This window comes from Acipenser ruthenus, chromosome 55 (assembly GCF_902713425.1).
Source record: "Acipenser ruthenus chromosome 55, fAciRut3.2 maternal haplotype, whole genome shotgun sequence".
In the NCBI taxonomy this organism is placed as follows: Eukaryota; Metazoa; Chordata; class Actinopteri; order Acipenseriformes; family Acipenseridae; genus Acipenser; species Acipenser ruthenus.
The window spans coordinates 2,123,100-2,139,039 of record NC_081243.1 but is presented as its reverse complement, the minus strand read 5'-3'; the positions used below and the strand labels follow the sequence as shown (position 1 = coordinate 2,139,039).

Sequence of the window (15,940 nt, the reverse complement as noted above, 5' to 3'; positions counted from 1 at the left end):
CTTCGTTATTTAAAAAGACTAAATCAAGGCATGCCTCTCCTCTAGTCGGTGCCTTGACAAATTGCGTTAGGAAGCAGTCATTTGTCAATTCCACCATTTCAATTTCGTCCGTCATGCTCCCCATTGGGTTCTCCCATTTTATACGGGGGAAGTTGAAATCCCCCATTAGTATGGCTTCTCCTTTGCTACACGCATTTCTAATGTCATTGTATAACAGATTATTTTGCTTGGCATCTGAATTTGTCTATAGCATGCTCCTATTATTATGCCCTAAAAAAAAATTCTGATCCTGTGGGCACAAAAGTCACCCTCATGCCAGCAAGCCAGTAGCCACACAGGACAGTTCCTACAATTAATGAACAGAGGCAGGTTTTGCAAAAAAAAAAAACCTACATTTTCTGAAGAAATAAATACTGTATTACTTTGAATTAACCCCCTGCGCTTATTTTAAATTGCTAAAAACAGCAGCGGTGTTGTTTCAGGGGCGACGGTAATTCGAAGTGCTATGGTTTTCGAAAGGCACAGTTTTTTACTGTGGTACTTGAGGGAGGCATATATTGAAGTTTATTTCTGCGGATACAACTTGATCAGGATGGCGAAGAAGTCCTACAACTTTAAACTGAAAGCTGTTGAGTTCGCAGATCAGATCAGTGTCTAACTAGGTGAAGACACATACAGTGTAGCGTGGAGAGGGAAATAACAAGAGAGAAATGTCAATTCAACACAGAGGAGGTCGGTTTATTTTCCCTTTCTTTTCTTATAGCAGTTTCTAAGAGTGGCAGGGCTGAACTCTTTAATACACAGTGCGTTTCTTTCTCTTCAACCAGCAAGACAACTACACACTCACAGTCTCCTGATCCAGGCAGGGCTTCGGTGAGGAAGAGGAGTTGATCCCGCGGCTATCCCCTAAACAGCAACGCTACAGCGAGAGCTACACTAGCTTGTGCTTGACACTCCAAAACACACTCTCCGAACTTCCTGTGTGGATCAGGATTCTGCAGCGTCTCTTATTAGCCAAAATACAGTGCATACAACCAAAACAGAAATGTATTTAAGAAACTGAAATAATAAATCATACAGCTCCTGCATTACAACTAATAAGTATTACTTTTCTTGCCAATTCAGTAATCTGTCGCATATCCGACTGCGGTGGGACCGGAGTCCGGGCGGATATGTAAAAAGTCGGATGAATGAATCCTGTTTTCACACAATTATTTTGAGATTCAGCTTTTATTACATCCTACAATTTGGCCTTGACTTAAGTTTCATGGCCTTGGTGACAGCTTTATTGAACTGAAGGCCATCTTGCCGATTTAGAGCCCTAAACACCATCACGTGACACATTACAGTTTGCACTATAGCCCCTAAACTTCTCAGTCTATATTCATAACAACAGTACATATAGTTGAATTCTTCCATAGCAACAGTACATATTCACATAGCAACCGCTCTGACCGTCTATCCTTCAACAGAGTCTCCACAAACACAGACATGGAGCATGAGAAGAGGCCCGACCTGCCTTTCAGTGTTTATTTAAAACACAGGGACTGGATATTTGGGGTTTTGTGGAAGACTCTGGTCCCCTTGGGAACAATACGGCCCTCAAGCTTCAAGCAACCTCTGGTCAGGAACTATACAGCAGTTTCCCAGATTTCAATATTAATGAAATGGTAGCCATATTAGTCCAGAGATTATAGACAAAGAGATAAATTTCAAGACCGCAAAGGTTTCTTGCGATTAATTATTGTTTATTTAGTCCAATAAAAGGCATCACATCTCCGTCCCTGTCTTAATATTAACCCTGGAAACTCACCATGGCAAAGCCCACGTCAGCCTTCTTCAGAGCCGGCCCGTCATTGGTGCCATCTCCCGTTACCGCGACAACCTGCCGCTGCTCCAGCACGGTACTGTCAATGATACCTGAGAGAAAGAGAGAGAGAGAGCGAGAAACACAAATCACACCCTAACCCAACCACACCACAACCCAACCACAACCTAACTTGTCTTCTCCACCACTGTGCTGTCAATGATGCCTGAGAGAGACAAACACACATTAACACATACTACTACACACCACCACACACCCACACAGACACCCTCACACTGTTCAATATCCTACCTTTCACCAGGGTGTGTTTGTCAGTGGGTGAGGAGCGTGCCAAAACTCGCAGCTTTGGCCAAATCTTATCAATGCGCTCCTGTTCGATCTGCAGAGAGAATACAACACTATCACACTCCCCTCTCTCATCCCTCTCCTCTTTCGCTCCTCTCCCCCTGTCTCTCCTCTCTCACCTCTCCCTTCTCGTTCCTGATTCTCCTGTTGAACTCCTTGCCATCGATACACAGGAACTCCTCCCCTGCCTGTATGATTCCACACTTTGCTGCGATGGCCCTCGCTGTGTTGATGTTGTCTCCGGTCACCATCCTCACTGTGATCCCCGCGCGCTGGCACTTCCTGATCGCTTCCGGGACCTGGGAGAGAGGGGAGAAAGGAGAGACAGTGAGAGACCAGGAGAAGAGTAGAGAGCAGGAGAAGGGAATAACAAGAATCAGCAAATGGAATAGTACTATATTTTTGGTGTAGCGTAGTGTAGTGTACTGTATTGTATTGCATTATATTGCATTTCTCTCTCTCTCTCTCTCTCTCTCTCTCTCTCTCTCTCTCTCTCTCTCTCTCTCTCCTTACCTCTGGCCTCACAGGGTCCTCTATCCCCACCACACAGATGCAGGTCAGCTCTCCCACGATGTCGCTCTCGCTGTCCCAGTCTGGCTCCGGTGTTCCCGTGAAGTCTCGGTAAGCGATGCAGATCGTACGCAGACCCTCACACGCCATCGGCTCGATCACCTTCTTCACCATCTCGTCACGATCGCGAGGGCGGAATAAACGGGGCTCCCCGGAGGCAGTGAGGATACTGGAGCACCTGGGAGAGAGGAGAGAGATACAGACATCACACTGAGGAGAGGAAACAGAGTGTCAGAGAGGCCGAGAGACTGAGAGCCAGTGCGGCCTAGAGAGACAGAGGCAGAGAGCCAGAGACAGAGCAACATAGAAAGAGAACCAGAGACAGATGGACAGACGAGAGAGAGAGATAGGTAGATGGACAGAGGCAGAGAGAGAGAGAGAGAGAGAGAGAGAGAGAGAGAGAGAGAGAGAGAGAGAGAGAGAGAGAGAGAGAGAGAGAGAGAGAGAGAGAGAGAGAGAGACACGCAGACTGACAGACAGACACCCAAAATCATTCCAGTCTATAGCTGTCAATAGCCAGGAGCAATCCAACACAGCGAGTCAAATTGTGAAAAAGCTTTTAAAGCAGAGCAGGACGGACATAACAAACTGGAGCAGCAAAAACAGAAACTCCCAAAAGAGGCTGATCAAGAGTAATGGTTAGGGCTCTGGACTCTTGACCAGAGGGTTGTGGGTTCAATCCCTAGTGGGGGACACTGCTGCAGTACCCTTGAGCAAGGTACTTTACCTAGATTGCTTCAGTAAAAACCCAACTGTATAAATGGGTAATTGTATGTAAAAATAATGTGATATCTTGTAACACTTGTAAGTCGCCCTGGATAAGGGCGTCTGCTAAGAAATAAATAATAATAATAATAATAATAAATCAGCAAGGAATCTAAAAATAGATTCATGGCACACTGGACTACACAGAACAACAAACACAAAAAATGTAAGTGCTAGACATTATGCTAGACTATTTAGGAAAGGTCAAAAGCCAAACACACAGACAAACAAATAACCAAATACAGAGTCAGTGACCACAACCTGGAAATAGAAGCAGTCCGACACCAACAAACATGGAAACCGTTGGAGAAGATGACCAGAATCGAAGACGAGGAACACTTCCTTTCCCACTGCTCAAAATATACCAATATAACATACCAGTACTTTCCAAGGATTTCCCAAAAGATCTCTAATGTTAGGACACTAAAGGACGAGGATAAGATGGCAATTATTCTGGGCGAGAACAGCGACACTGCACTCCCAGCTGCTGAATATATCAGACAGTGTCCTGAGCTGAGACAGGACCAGTAAAACCAGTGTTTAAACGACTCCAATAGGGGTGATCTGCTCCCATTACACTGACACAAACTCACTTCCATCACACATGTATGTACAAATCTTTTGATGTGTCTGCTTTACTTAAATATTTGTTGTATCTTCATATATATATATTTATTTCCTGTAATCAATTGGTATGATGTTTTTATTGTTTTTTTTATTATTTATTTTGTAATTGCCTTGGCAATACTTCTGCTGCAGTCATGCCAATAAAGTATCTTTGAATTGAATTTAATTGAAATTGACAGACAGAGACAGAGGCAGACACTAGTGCCTTGAATATCAAAGCTTTTCTTCGTGGTGGGTGATAACAATTTATACAGTGACTGTGGTGTAGTGTTGTTCCGGGTAGCCCTGGCCCAAGGCGACAGCTCCGGAGACGTGTTAGCCGTCTAGTGATTCACAAACAAAGACAATTACTAACAACGACAAACAAACAAAAAAAAAACACTCATGAATACTTTTGTACTTTCTCTGGGTTTCTCCCGGTCCTTCCAGTTTCAATCTCTCAAACCAAGACAAGGAGTAGATTGCGGTTCTCCGTTCCCTTTTATGCTATCACGCATGACCCCTTGGTAAACGAGTGCAGCTGTCTCCAGTCTGTAGCTGCTACGTCGTTTCCCTTCAGGGTCAATACGTTCCTGCAACGGAGTCTTGCCTTCTTCCAGACTGACCGACTTCCCAACCCTGGGAAAGAACTGTCAGGCCAGCCCGTCCAAAGAACTCTACTTTCGCTGCTTAGCACCCTCACAGGCCAGGAGGGAGATTTACAATCAAGATTCTTTATATTTCTGTCACAGTACCTAATTAACACACCCCCCATACAAAAATCAAAAGGGTTGATGTGGTCAGATTTAGTATTTTCCATCTAAAATGGTTCCGCCTGTTTCAAAAAGTCCTAATGGAGATGAGAACCCATTTCAAACAGGCTGTCTAGAAAAGGCTCTGATGTGGGTGCAGTGACTCCGACTACTGTGGCGATGGAGCCCAATGTGCTGCTAGAGATTGGTGCGATTTTAGAGGATGAAAGGGATAATGTAAATGTAGCTGCTATGCCAAAATGAAATAAATAAATACATAAATGAATACATAAATAAAGTCTATATATTTCTATATTTTATCATTTATTTATGTATCTTTCATTGGCATAAAATATCCGCCATAACCAAAACTATAATTTAGGGCAGCAGTGTGGAGTAGTGGTTAGGGCTCTGGACTCTTGACCGGACGGTCGTGGGTTCAATCCCAGGTGGGGGACACTGCTGCTGTACCCTTGAGCAAGGTACTTTACCTTGATTGCTCCAGTAAAAACCCAACTGTATAAATGGGTAATTGTATGTAAAAATAATGTGTAAAAAAATAATGTAATTGTATGTAAAAATAATGTGATATCTTGTAACAATTGTAAGTCGCCCTGGATAAGGGCGTCTGCTAAGAAATAAATAATAATACAGTATACATTAAAAAAACAGGCTCTCTAACTTTACTTTCTCTCTGTCCTGATGTACTTGCTTCATCAGTATGTTCTATTAAATGTGTCTTCTGTTCTTTCTCTGTATGTCCTGAAACATGTCTGTTTTGTTTTCTCCGCCTCTACTACCTTTCAATCCCACCTGAATCCTGAAATGACGTAAAAACTCTCATTTGCGCCATTAACATATATGTTTTTCATTTAAATACCGAATAGTTATTCTGCTACCTTTATGTAAATTGCACCCATTCCACCTGTCAGAAAACAGCACAGGAGTGTTACATTTTATGATGGAAACAATAAGAATTGAGTTAAAACAGACAGAGCCAGCGAGTTTCGGACTGTTGGAAGGCACTTTTGATATTCAGGGCCAGAGAAACAGAGATACAGAGAACCAGAAAGCCTGAGAGGGAGACAGACACACACACAGAGACAGAGAGAGAGAGAGAGAGAGAGAGAGAGAGAGAGAGAGAGAGAGAGAGGACACACAGAGATATGCGGAGAGGATGGAGGACAGTGGGAGAGGGGGGAGGTGTTGGGTGGGGTACGTACTTCTTCAGGATGATCTCAGAGGCCCCCTTGCTGTACAGCCTGAACCCCCCCTCGGGTAGGCACACCACGGTGCTCATGCTCTTGCGCACAGAGTTGAAGGTGTAGACCTTGTAGAGCTTCTCCTCAGGGATCTGAACCCTCACAGCCTGGTAGTCTCTGTGCAGGTCCTGCACGAAGCCCAGCAGAGCGCACTCCGTCTTATTGCCCACCTGCTTCGGGAGACCCCCCTCCTGGTCTGGGGGCTGGGGGAGACACAAACACTGTCAGTTACACCCACACCCTCGCAATATCTACTGCCACCAGGAAGCATCACACTGTAACTGCAGCTATTGGTGCAAAGTGCATACAGAGGCCTCAGTGTGTGCATATGGTATTCAAAAAACTGCTTGTGTGGGGTTGCTCCCGAGTGGCGCATCCAGTAAAGGCGCTCCACGTGGAGTGCAGGATGCGGCCTATAGCCTTGAGATCGTAGGTTTGAATCCAGGCTATGTCACTGCGGACCATGACCGGGGGTTCCTAGGGCGGCACACAATTGGCCGAGCGCCGCCCGGGTAGGGAGGGCTTAGGTCGGCAGGGGAATCCTCGGTTCACAGCGCACCAGCGACCCCTGTGGCTGATAGGGCGCCTGCGGTTCTGCAGTGGAGCCATTCAGATCTGTGTTGTAAAATATATGAAAGTAGTCGAAGTAAGCAGAGGATTTCAAAGAACATTTCTCTTGATGATGTTTGTTGTTGCTAAGCCTTATTGTACAGCCCGTCAACCAATTCATGCAGTGACATCACATTCACACATGTGCACCTTACACACGGGCAGACTCGAGTTTTGAATTGTGTAAAACGTAGGCCATGACTGGAGAGGAGACCAACTAATTCGATTTCAGTTTCACTTGTTGTGTGTCACATGAAGGTTGTTTCAAAGAAATAATTGTAAAAATAACTGAAATTACTGTAACTCCATACTTATGTACAAAATATCTGGCAAATAGAAAAAATTCACACTAGTAATATTAGCACTTTGTCGTTCTGATAAGCTATTTTAGCTGTTATACAGCCTGATTTTCAAAAGGGGCAGAGGGAAAAAGTGTTGGCAAAACGCCTCTGCGACAGATAAGTTGCTAAATGTATTTTCAAAAGTGGTGCAATGGAATTTTAGGCTTTGCACTTTTTTGAAAATACACTTGCATTACAGCTTGTTAAACTGAAATTATTATTATTATTATTTATGTCCCATTTCTGCTCTGCCGAAAGTGCAGATTTATGCCCAACGTCCACGCAGAAAAGCAAACAGTGCACCGTGTGCAACAAAATTGTCTCCGTTATCTAAATAAGGTATAATCTTCAATACTTTACAAAAAATAACTTTCTTCTCATTTTTCTATTCAGATAAAATACCCCTGCCTTCCACCACTCTAAAAAGGGCTCTAAAGCAAATACGGAGCCTTCGGCTATTTCCGGTCTGTGACATTACCATTGCTGTTCTGGCAAACGTAAACATTTGAAACATTGTTAAACAGAGATTTCACGAAAGAAAATGATTTGTTGGAAAATAGTATTTAATTTTGTATAATTCAGTTTTTGTTCGTGGGGTGAAATTCTCAAAATTTGAAAAATAATTACCTTGAGCAGACCTAACCTTTCTAGCACAGCTGGATATTTTGGCAAATAGGCCTAACGTTTTCTTGTGCATCACAGATTATACAGAAACAAACACTTCATAGCAAATAAGGTGAATGTACTATTTATTTCTTTAACAGTGTTGTAATATTAATTTAACTATAATGTTATAGCTTCCACCATGAATGTACAAAATATGTATCAGGATTGCTGTACTGCTATGGTGTGGATGTAATTACTAGCTACTAATTTACAGACAAAACAGACATCGCCCCGATGTTGAACGTAGCCTATATACTGTATATTGACAGATTTTAAATAGCGTTAGTGACCACATATTTAAGACAGCTTTTTATTATTAAAATCAGGCCTTGAATTTCAGCACGGGATTGCGGGAATCTCGCATTTTTCAAGTTGCTCCCATATCTGCAACTTTCAGTGCGGGAAAAACCAGCAGAGATATTTTAAGACACCAAGCTACTGTATTTCACACCCAATTTAGAATGCCTGAAACGCTACACCAATCTATAAGGAAGTGCGTGTCAGTGATGAAAGCACTATGAGCAGCATTCTGAGTAGTTCTGGTTAAAATAAATAAATAAAGTACTGTTAGATATGAGAGACGCGGGAACGAATTTAAAACTGGGGGTGCTGAAAATGGGGGATGATGTATATTTATATAGCCTATAGAAAATAGTATTTTGTGTATTTTATAATCATACGCAGACCAACTCAAGTTTTATAAGGAATAAGACTAAAAGACGCGGGTACATTTTGTTTTTACTGTTTATGTTATATTGAATAACCACTCATTAACTACGTTCCAAAAAAGATGCTACACAAATAAAATGCAACGACCTCTGGACCTTAGATTTTTTGAAATACTAACATACAAATACAATACATTAATCTTCGGCACTAATGATTTAATTATGTTCGACATGTTAATTTATGTCCATTAATTCACAGACTGGCGTATAGGTTACTATTTCCAATGTAGCCTAACCAAAAACGACACCCATGCTATGTTTGCAACAGCTATAGAAACAATACCCCAAACGCTTACATTTTGATTTCAAACAAAACCTTTTAAAAACAGTAACAGAATAAACCGCGGTTTACTTTAGTAGGCTACGGAAGCCTTGGAACGCAGATGTGAAAAAATAAATAAATCAGAAACGATAGTTTCTTCACTTAAGAACATAAGAAAGTTTACAAACGAGAGGAGGCCAGTTGGCCCATCTTGTTCGTTTGGTTGTTAGTAGCTTATTGATCCCAGAATCTCATCAAGCAGCTTCTTGAAGGATCCCAGGGTGTCAGCTTCAACAACATTACTGGGGAGCTGGTTCCAGACCCTCACAATCCTCTATGTAAAAAGCCGAGGGGACGCTTTTCACATCCCCATGTGTTGCTGCAACTGTTTAAATGAACGTACCTGTAATTCATCTTTTCATTGTTAACATCCTGACAACTTTTTACACTTATAACTTTAAAGTCTGTTTCAAAGCTTTTTTCAAAATGTCCGCTCTAGTGCACTGATAGTTTAAGGATTATTGCCCACACTGTCAAACAGGTAACACAGCAAGAACGATCCATGATGTGGTACGGAACAGAAAAGCCAGAGCACTTCTTGTTATAATTAAAAAAATAATAATAATTATCGCTCTTCCTGCAGTGATTTAGAGGACAGATGTCAAACCCTGTGCACTAGAGCGGACATTTTGAAAAGAGCTTTGAAACAGACTTCAAAGTTATACATGTAAAAGTTGTCAGGATGTTAATGAAAAGACAAATCACAGGTACATTCATTTAAACAGTTGTAGAAACACATGGGGACGGGTAATGTATATTTTTCAGAACCCCGCTACTTACTCTTTAAGTTGACTGGAAATGTCTCTCCCATTCTTGCAAGCAGAACAAGACAGATATAGAGCATCTCTCCAGAAGTAATGGATTTTATAGAGGATGAACAACATTAAAAGACTGCAAGCTGCCTCTTAAATTTCACATTTTATACATCTGGAACACGGCTTTGATAGGTTTGTCCATATTTTTGAGCGGTCATGTTTTTTTTTCCTCGTCTCTTGATTTGTACAAACCAGCAGAGACCAACACACTGATGTAAATCCATTGATGGAGTTTTTTTTTCTGTGGTATTTCTCTGGCTAGTTTAGCATTTTTCTAAAATGTATTTTTTTTCTTTGAAGAAACAATAATTTTACTCTACAAAATTCCAAAACGAAACTTACCTTATTCTAAATATAAAGAAGTTTCTGAGCAATTTAAATTTGTGACCTTATGGAAGGAGAAATGTTGTTTGATTTTCTCTTTTGTTCATCTCATTTTTATAATCACAATAAACAGCAATGTTTGTGGCTTGATCTAAACTTTCTTAATAAACTACTGTTTTAAGTTTTAATGGAAAAGTCTTTGTTTTCCTGTATTGTCAACTCTGTCATACTGATATTAAGCAGATTTTTAGACAAAATAGTTTAACACTTTTAATAAATTCAGATGAACTGTTAAATGGTTCTTATTTTATAAGTTTAAAATATAATGCATTTTTATTTTTCTGATTTGATAAAAAAATGTTTTTTAAATATGAATTGCACATATGTACAGTAGCTCATATTACAGGTGCTCTTTCACAGCAAGGAACAGCACTGGTATTTGAGATCCATCTATAGCTATCTTCTTGATCAATAAATCACACAAATTAGTTTTGACAATTGGTATTTTGATATTTATTCTGTCCTGTATATCAATCAAGAGGACTTGACGGGTCCCTAAATACTTTCATTTCTCTGCCATATCGACAACCAGCTAGTAGTATGAGTGCCATAGTATGCATTAAAACAGGATCTGTGATGACAATTGCTACTGCATGGCTGTCGCAAGTTTCAGTGAAAATCGGAGATGTCGCAACCCATAGTTTGATGAAAGCCACATTTCAATCTGCGAGGTGCCTGCGAATGCGCAAATCGCTTTTATGAAACGGGCCCCAGGTTTGTACTGGTTTGCGGACTGCTTCAGTCACTCACCAGTATATTGGTCGTCTACTAGTTTTTACACTGGTTTCTAGTAGACGCTGTGGTGTACTGGTTTGTGCACTCACCAGTATCTTGGTGGTGTAGGCGCTGTTGACGGCGATGGCGCTGACAAGCACGTCCAGTATTGCAGGGCTCAGCACCCCGGGGCCCGGTACCTCCCGGTAAGTGACCTCGCCCACGTGGGACTGCACTACGGTCATGCGGTTAGTGGTCAGTGTGCCCGTCTTGTCAGAGCAGATTGCCGTGGCATTGCCCATCGTCTCACACGCATCCAGGTGACGCACCAGGTTGTTGTCCTTCATCATTTTCTACAGGGAGAGTGAGGCATACTGTTATGTGCAGCATATTAAAACATACTCAATATACCTGTACATTTACTACATTAACTGGTAATACATGTGTGACTTGTCATGCCAGTGATGACCATTTTAATTGGATTTGTACCGACACAGAGACACACAGACAAAAAGACACTGAAAAACAAAGGAGGGGTTGTGACTTGAGGTGTAATTTTGGGTGTGTGATGTTGGAGGTTTAGGGTGTGTGATTTTGGGAAGGCGTGTGATTTTAGGGGTGTAATTTCGGGTGATGTTGGAGGTTTAGGGTTTGTGATTTTGGGAAGGGGTTGTGATTTTGGGGGTTCTACCTTGACGGAGTATGCCAGCGAGATGGTGACAGCCAGGGGAAGCCCCTCAGGCACGGCCACGACCAGCACAGTCACCCCGATAATGAAGAACTTGACAAAGTACTGGACATAAACCGGGGTGCACTCCGTCAACCACACCCTGCCCTCAATCACGAAGGTCTCAATCACAAAGTACAGCACCAGGATTATCACTGTGATCGCAGACATGACCAGACCTGGAGACACAGGAGAGATAGGGTTATACAGTGCAGGCCACCAAAACTGCCCTGTGTACAGCACAGCACAGCACAGCACAGCAAGGCTCAGCCCAGCACACTGCAGGCAATATCACATATAACACGTCAGGCATCAATCCTCCTCGAGTTAGTCGTCAGGCTTAAGGGGAGAGTGAGGGGTTGGGCGGAGTCATCTAAATCACCCAATCAAACAAGAGCAAAAAACTTTCAATGCTTCCATTGGATGACACAGATTTCAATCAATCGTTCGACAAGTAGATGGCATTAAGTTATTGTGGTGGGTGAGTGTGACAGACAGCGAATGAATCCGAGTACGCAATCTCCCTCCTGACCTGTGAGGGCGTGGTATAACAGGAACAGTGTGCCCCGGACTGGATGGTTTGACAGTTCATTCCAGGGTCAGTCGGAAGTCGGCCATCCAAAAAGGGGGCGAAGCCACAATACTAGAAGTCAGCACCTTAGTGCAGTAGGCGATGTGTCAGTCATGGATTGGAGGAGACGTGATTGCACTCGCTACCAAAGGGGGCGTGACTGAAGGTATATCAGGGTGTGTGGCCGAGCAATCTGTTTCTTTGTTATAGTTATGGAAAGACCTGTAAAGGACGAGCGAAACTGAAAGTAACCGTGAGTGTTTTGTATTTGTGTTTGTTATTAACTGTTTATTTGTAATTATTAGACGGCTAAGCAAACCGGGAGCTGTCGCTGTTAAGCCAGCATCCACCCAGATTACCAGTCACACTTAACTGTGTACGGGAGCACCGCGAAAGGACGCAGAGCCATGCCTGTACATTGCCTTTGTGTATTACTATTATTATTATTTCAGAACTAAAACCCTGTATTGTTTGGCTGTGCAATTACACATTGCTGTGCAGTTGTCAACATTATTATTTAATGGAGCCAAACCATGAAAACAAATGAAAGAAACATTTGGACCATGAACACTGTTTGTTGTCATTGTTTGAGCACTGCATCACCTCTTCACCTGCACACTGCAAACCACTTTGCCACAGTGAGTAAGAAGTTAAAGAAAAGATGATTGTACAATTGAAAAAAATTATTAAAATGTAAACTAATTGCTAACAATGCAGTGTAGCTGCTGATTAGTCGATGCATTTTTTTAAAATTTCTTTATTCATTTTAATAATTGTTTTATTTCTATTTTGTTCACCCTAAAAGTGTAAAAAAACGAGCATGGATCAAGTAAATGAACAGCACGACGAGCTTGGGAGAGGATTGCAGGGAGGTACATTACTGTATCTCTAGAACACGTTTATTTTAATTGTGGGATCATTTGTGTGTAAAGTTCAAGGTTTCATATTTGTTGTATATTTGATAAATGACGGGGGTTATGTCTGATGTCAAATTCAAATAATTAAATTTGCACATCGTAACAATGCATTTTTAAAATGCTTAAAATATACCTAATAAATGCAACTAAAGAACGGAAAAAATGCATCGACTAAGCAGCAGCTACACTGTATTGTTAGCAATTGGTTTACATTTTCATTTTTTTTTTTTTTAATTATACAATAATCTTTTCGCCCGGGAAGGCCCATGCGCTATTGCCCGGGGATTCCTGCCCTGGAGGTCGTTTGCTGCTGACCTCCAGGGATTTGCTGGGACTGGAGGAGTCAGCTTGGGAGCTGTCAGCCTTTGGTACTGGCAACATTGCTGCCCATGGGCCCCTTGATGCCTCCCCTTCTTGGGCCAGTACCCCAGAAACTTTGGTGATTTTAAGGGTGGAGGTGGCCTTTAAAGCCATGTGTGCGGCACGTAAAGCCATGTGTGCGGCACACAAGGGGGGAGATGTCAGGGTGCCCTGCCCCTGTGCATATTTTTGTGTTTTATGTTGTCTGTAATATGTATTATTGTAGTGGTGCACGGAGTGTGGTTTATATAGCACAGATGACGTAAAATGTATATTTGTATTTAGGCACAGGGAAATACACAACCACTTCACGTGCAGATTAAAATGGGTATACAGGCATGGGAAGTGCACAATTAGTCCATGAGCAGACTGTGCCGAGATTCAATTGAATGACTGATTAGCAATCGAATCTCGGCACAGCTGTATAAAAGAATGAATGTTTCACACACCCAGGGTTGGATGTACAGTGAGGAGATACGGGAGTGAGAGAGAGAGAGAGAGAGAGAGAGAGAGAGGTGAAATGAGTTATGAAAGAAAACAATTGCTACTCGTGCTGGAACGGTACTTGTTGTTTGTTAATGTTTTGTTTGTGTATTTGTTTTGGCCACTGCGCCATTTTGTTTGTTCTGTGTTGCTGTTTTGTTAAACCTTTTTATTTGTTAATTTACAATAAAGCGGCGCAACAGCGCGTTTACTAAACTGACAGTCCATTCAGTCACCACCAGCCATCAGATTCACACGTCCAATGGAAGCATTAAAAGTTTTTTTGCTCTTGTTTGATTGGGTGATTTAGACGACTCCGCCCAACCTCAAGGAAGACGGATGCCTGATGACTGACTCGAGCAGGACTGATGCTCAGCAAGGAGAGTGATACCTGAGAATGTCCTAAAATGGACACCGTATTGCTGGGTTTTACAGTGTTAAACAGTTTGGTCCCAGCCCCGCCCTCGCTCCCCCTCTCACCTGCTTTTCCGATCTGCACTGCCAGCTTGGTGAGTTTGCCCTGTAGGACGGATTTCTCTTTCTTGTTCACGTTGCTCTTCTTCTTCTCTTTCTCCTCCACCTCCCCTCCCTCCGCACTCTTCAGGGGCTGCATCTCCATAGCGACTGCACCGTCTTGCTTCTTAGCTGAGAGGGAGAGGGTTAGAGAGGGTTAGTAAGACGACTTCCAGTGAAGTCAATCAGCCACTCAACCTTGACTCAAACTAGAGAACACATCATCTCCTGTACACTGTACAGCACACCATCTGCCATCCCACAGTATTCAAACTCCCTGCCCAATACCCTATAGGGAGTGGGAGTGCTCTCTCATATTTACACAATGATAATGACCTGCTAATGCACCACCGCGGATTACACTGAAATGAGACTGTTTGACCACCAGGGGGCGTGCAGCTCCAATTTTGGTCCCCTCTGAAACGAATGCCTCTTTTCCACTGTACAACCAGGCCGCTTCAGGGCCGTACGGAGCCCTCACGGTGCGGTTAAGGGGAGCCTGGGTTGTTTTTCCACTGCAGAGCTGAGCCGTGCTACTGACGTCACACACAACAAGACAGTTGTTATTAACGAACTCAGTTTGCCAAAAGATGCGCAAACAAATGGTGTTCAAAAATGAATAGACCAACGGTACAGCTGTATCTTGTATCACTATATTTTGTAAATATATTTAGGAATGTCTTTATAATCCACACATTTTGCTGATTATATTGACTTACTAAAGGTCATTTAGTTCTATTGAAGGGGAAAAAAGAAGGTTTTAAAAAAGATACTAAAGATATCCCGTTTAAGAATAGTTGTTTTTTCTAGTTGTTTTTTGTCTGGGTGCTTAAAAAAAAAAAAGATGCACGAGCGCAACGAGAGCCGTAGCTGTATGCATGGTACAGCTGTTCAGTATTTTGTTTGACTATTTTTGTAAATAAGTTTTGAATTGTTTTATTTTTGCAGTTTTTTTCTTTATATTAATATAATAAAGGTCAAGGATGAAAAATTTGGTAAAATGTTGCGTCTGACTGTGTGAGTTAAGTGTACCGTACCCACTGTTTATGTCCATTGCTTTAAATCATCAGAAATTCAGGCATAAACGTTCTCATTTCTGATGCACGACTCCAGAGCTTCCTGAACACTTCTATCTGCCCACAGAGAAACTAGAACCTGCACTTCCTCAGCATCCCAAGGCTGTACTTTTCTCTCATCACACTCGCTGCCCACCATGTTTGTTGTTTTTCTTTCTGGAGTGTACTGGCTGATGCAACGGTTTGGCTCGCAGCTGGATTCTGATGTCTTGTGAGGTTGGAGATTCACAGTTTGGTTCTTGCTCGGTTCGACAAACAGCCAGTGAAAAACCACACGTACCCGTACCAAACCGAGCCCTCACGGTCGGATGTGCCAGTGGAGAAGGAGTAGAAATTCCTATTTACTAACACTCAGTTGCACCACCAAGTGGAGTGAGTGCATTATTACCTTTGTTGAGATTGTTTTCCATCACTCCATCCTGTGGCTTTCCTGAATGAAAGAAGGATGAGAAACACAGAAACAGATGAGTAGAGAAACAGAGCGCAGAGGGAGGAGAGACAAAGTGGCAGCAGGACTCATGAATACAAAACACACAGCCTGTGAGACTGTGTGGATAGTGAGCTTCCACACAGCTCCCTGAGCACA

General features: G+C 42.4%; 1 protein-coding gene across 6 annotated transcripts in view; it reads right to left on the bottom strand.

Moving 5' to 3' along the window:
• atp2b3b (ATPase plasma membrane Ca2+ transporting 3b) overlaps positions 1 to 15,940 on the bottom strand; it is a 72,690-nt gene that overhangs the window by 21,217 nt on the left and 35,533 nt on the right. For 4 of the 6 annotated variants that reach the window (XM_034002454.3, XM_059017107.1, XM_034002450.3 and 1 more), the window contains exons 7-15: positions 15,743 to 15,784; positions 14,246 to 14,410; positions 11,399 to 11,613; positions 10,818 to 11,060; positions 6,090 to 6,331; positions 2,687 to 2,921; positions 2,293 to 2,472; positions 2,120 to 2,207; positions 1,814 to 1,920 (exon numbers count right to left, since the gene is read on the bottom strand). In XM_034002454.3, the coding sequence (XP_033858345.3) occupies positions 1,814 to 1,920; positions 2,120 to 2,207; positions 2,293 to 2,472; positions 2,687 to 2,921; positions 6,090 to 6,331; positions 10,818 to 11,060; positions 11,399 to 11,613; positions 14,246 to 14,410; positions 15,743 to 15,784 (1,517 nt within the window). The remainder of the gene's footprint in view (positions 1 to 1,813; positions 1,921 to 2,119; positions 2,208 to 2,292; positions 2,473 to 2,686; positions 2,922 to 6,089; positions 6,332 to 10,817; positions 11,061 to 11,398; positions 11,614 to 14,245; positions 14,411 to 15,742; positions 15,785 to 15,940) is intronic. The other 2 variants (XM_059017108.1, XM_034002451.3) reach the window with 1 other exon arrangement.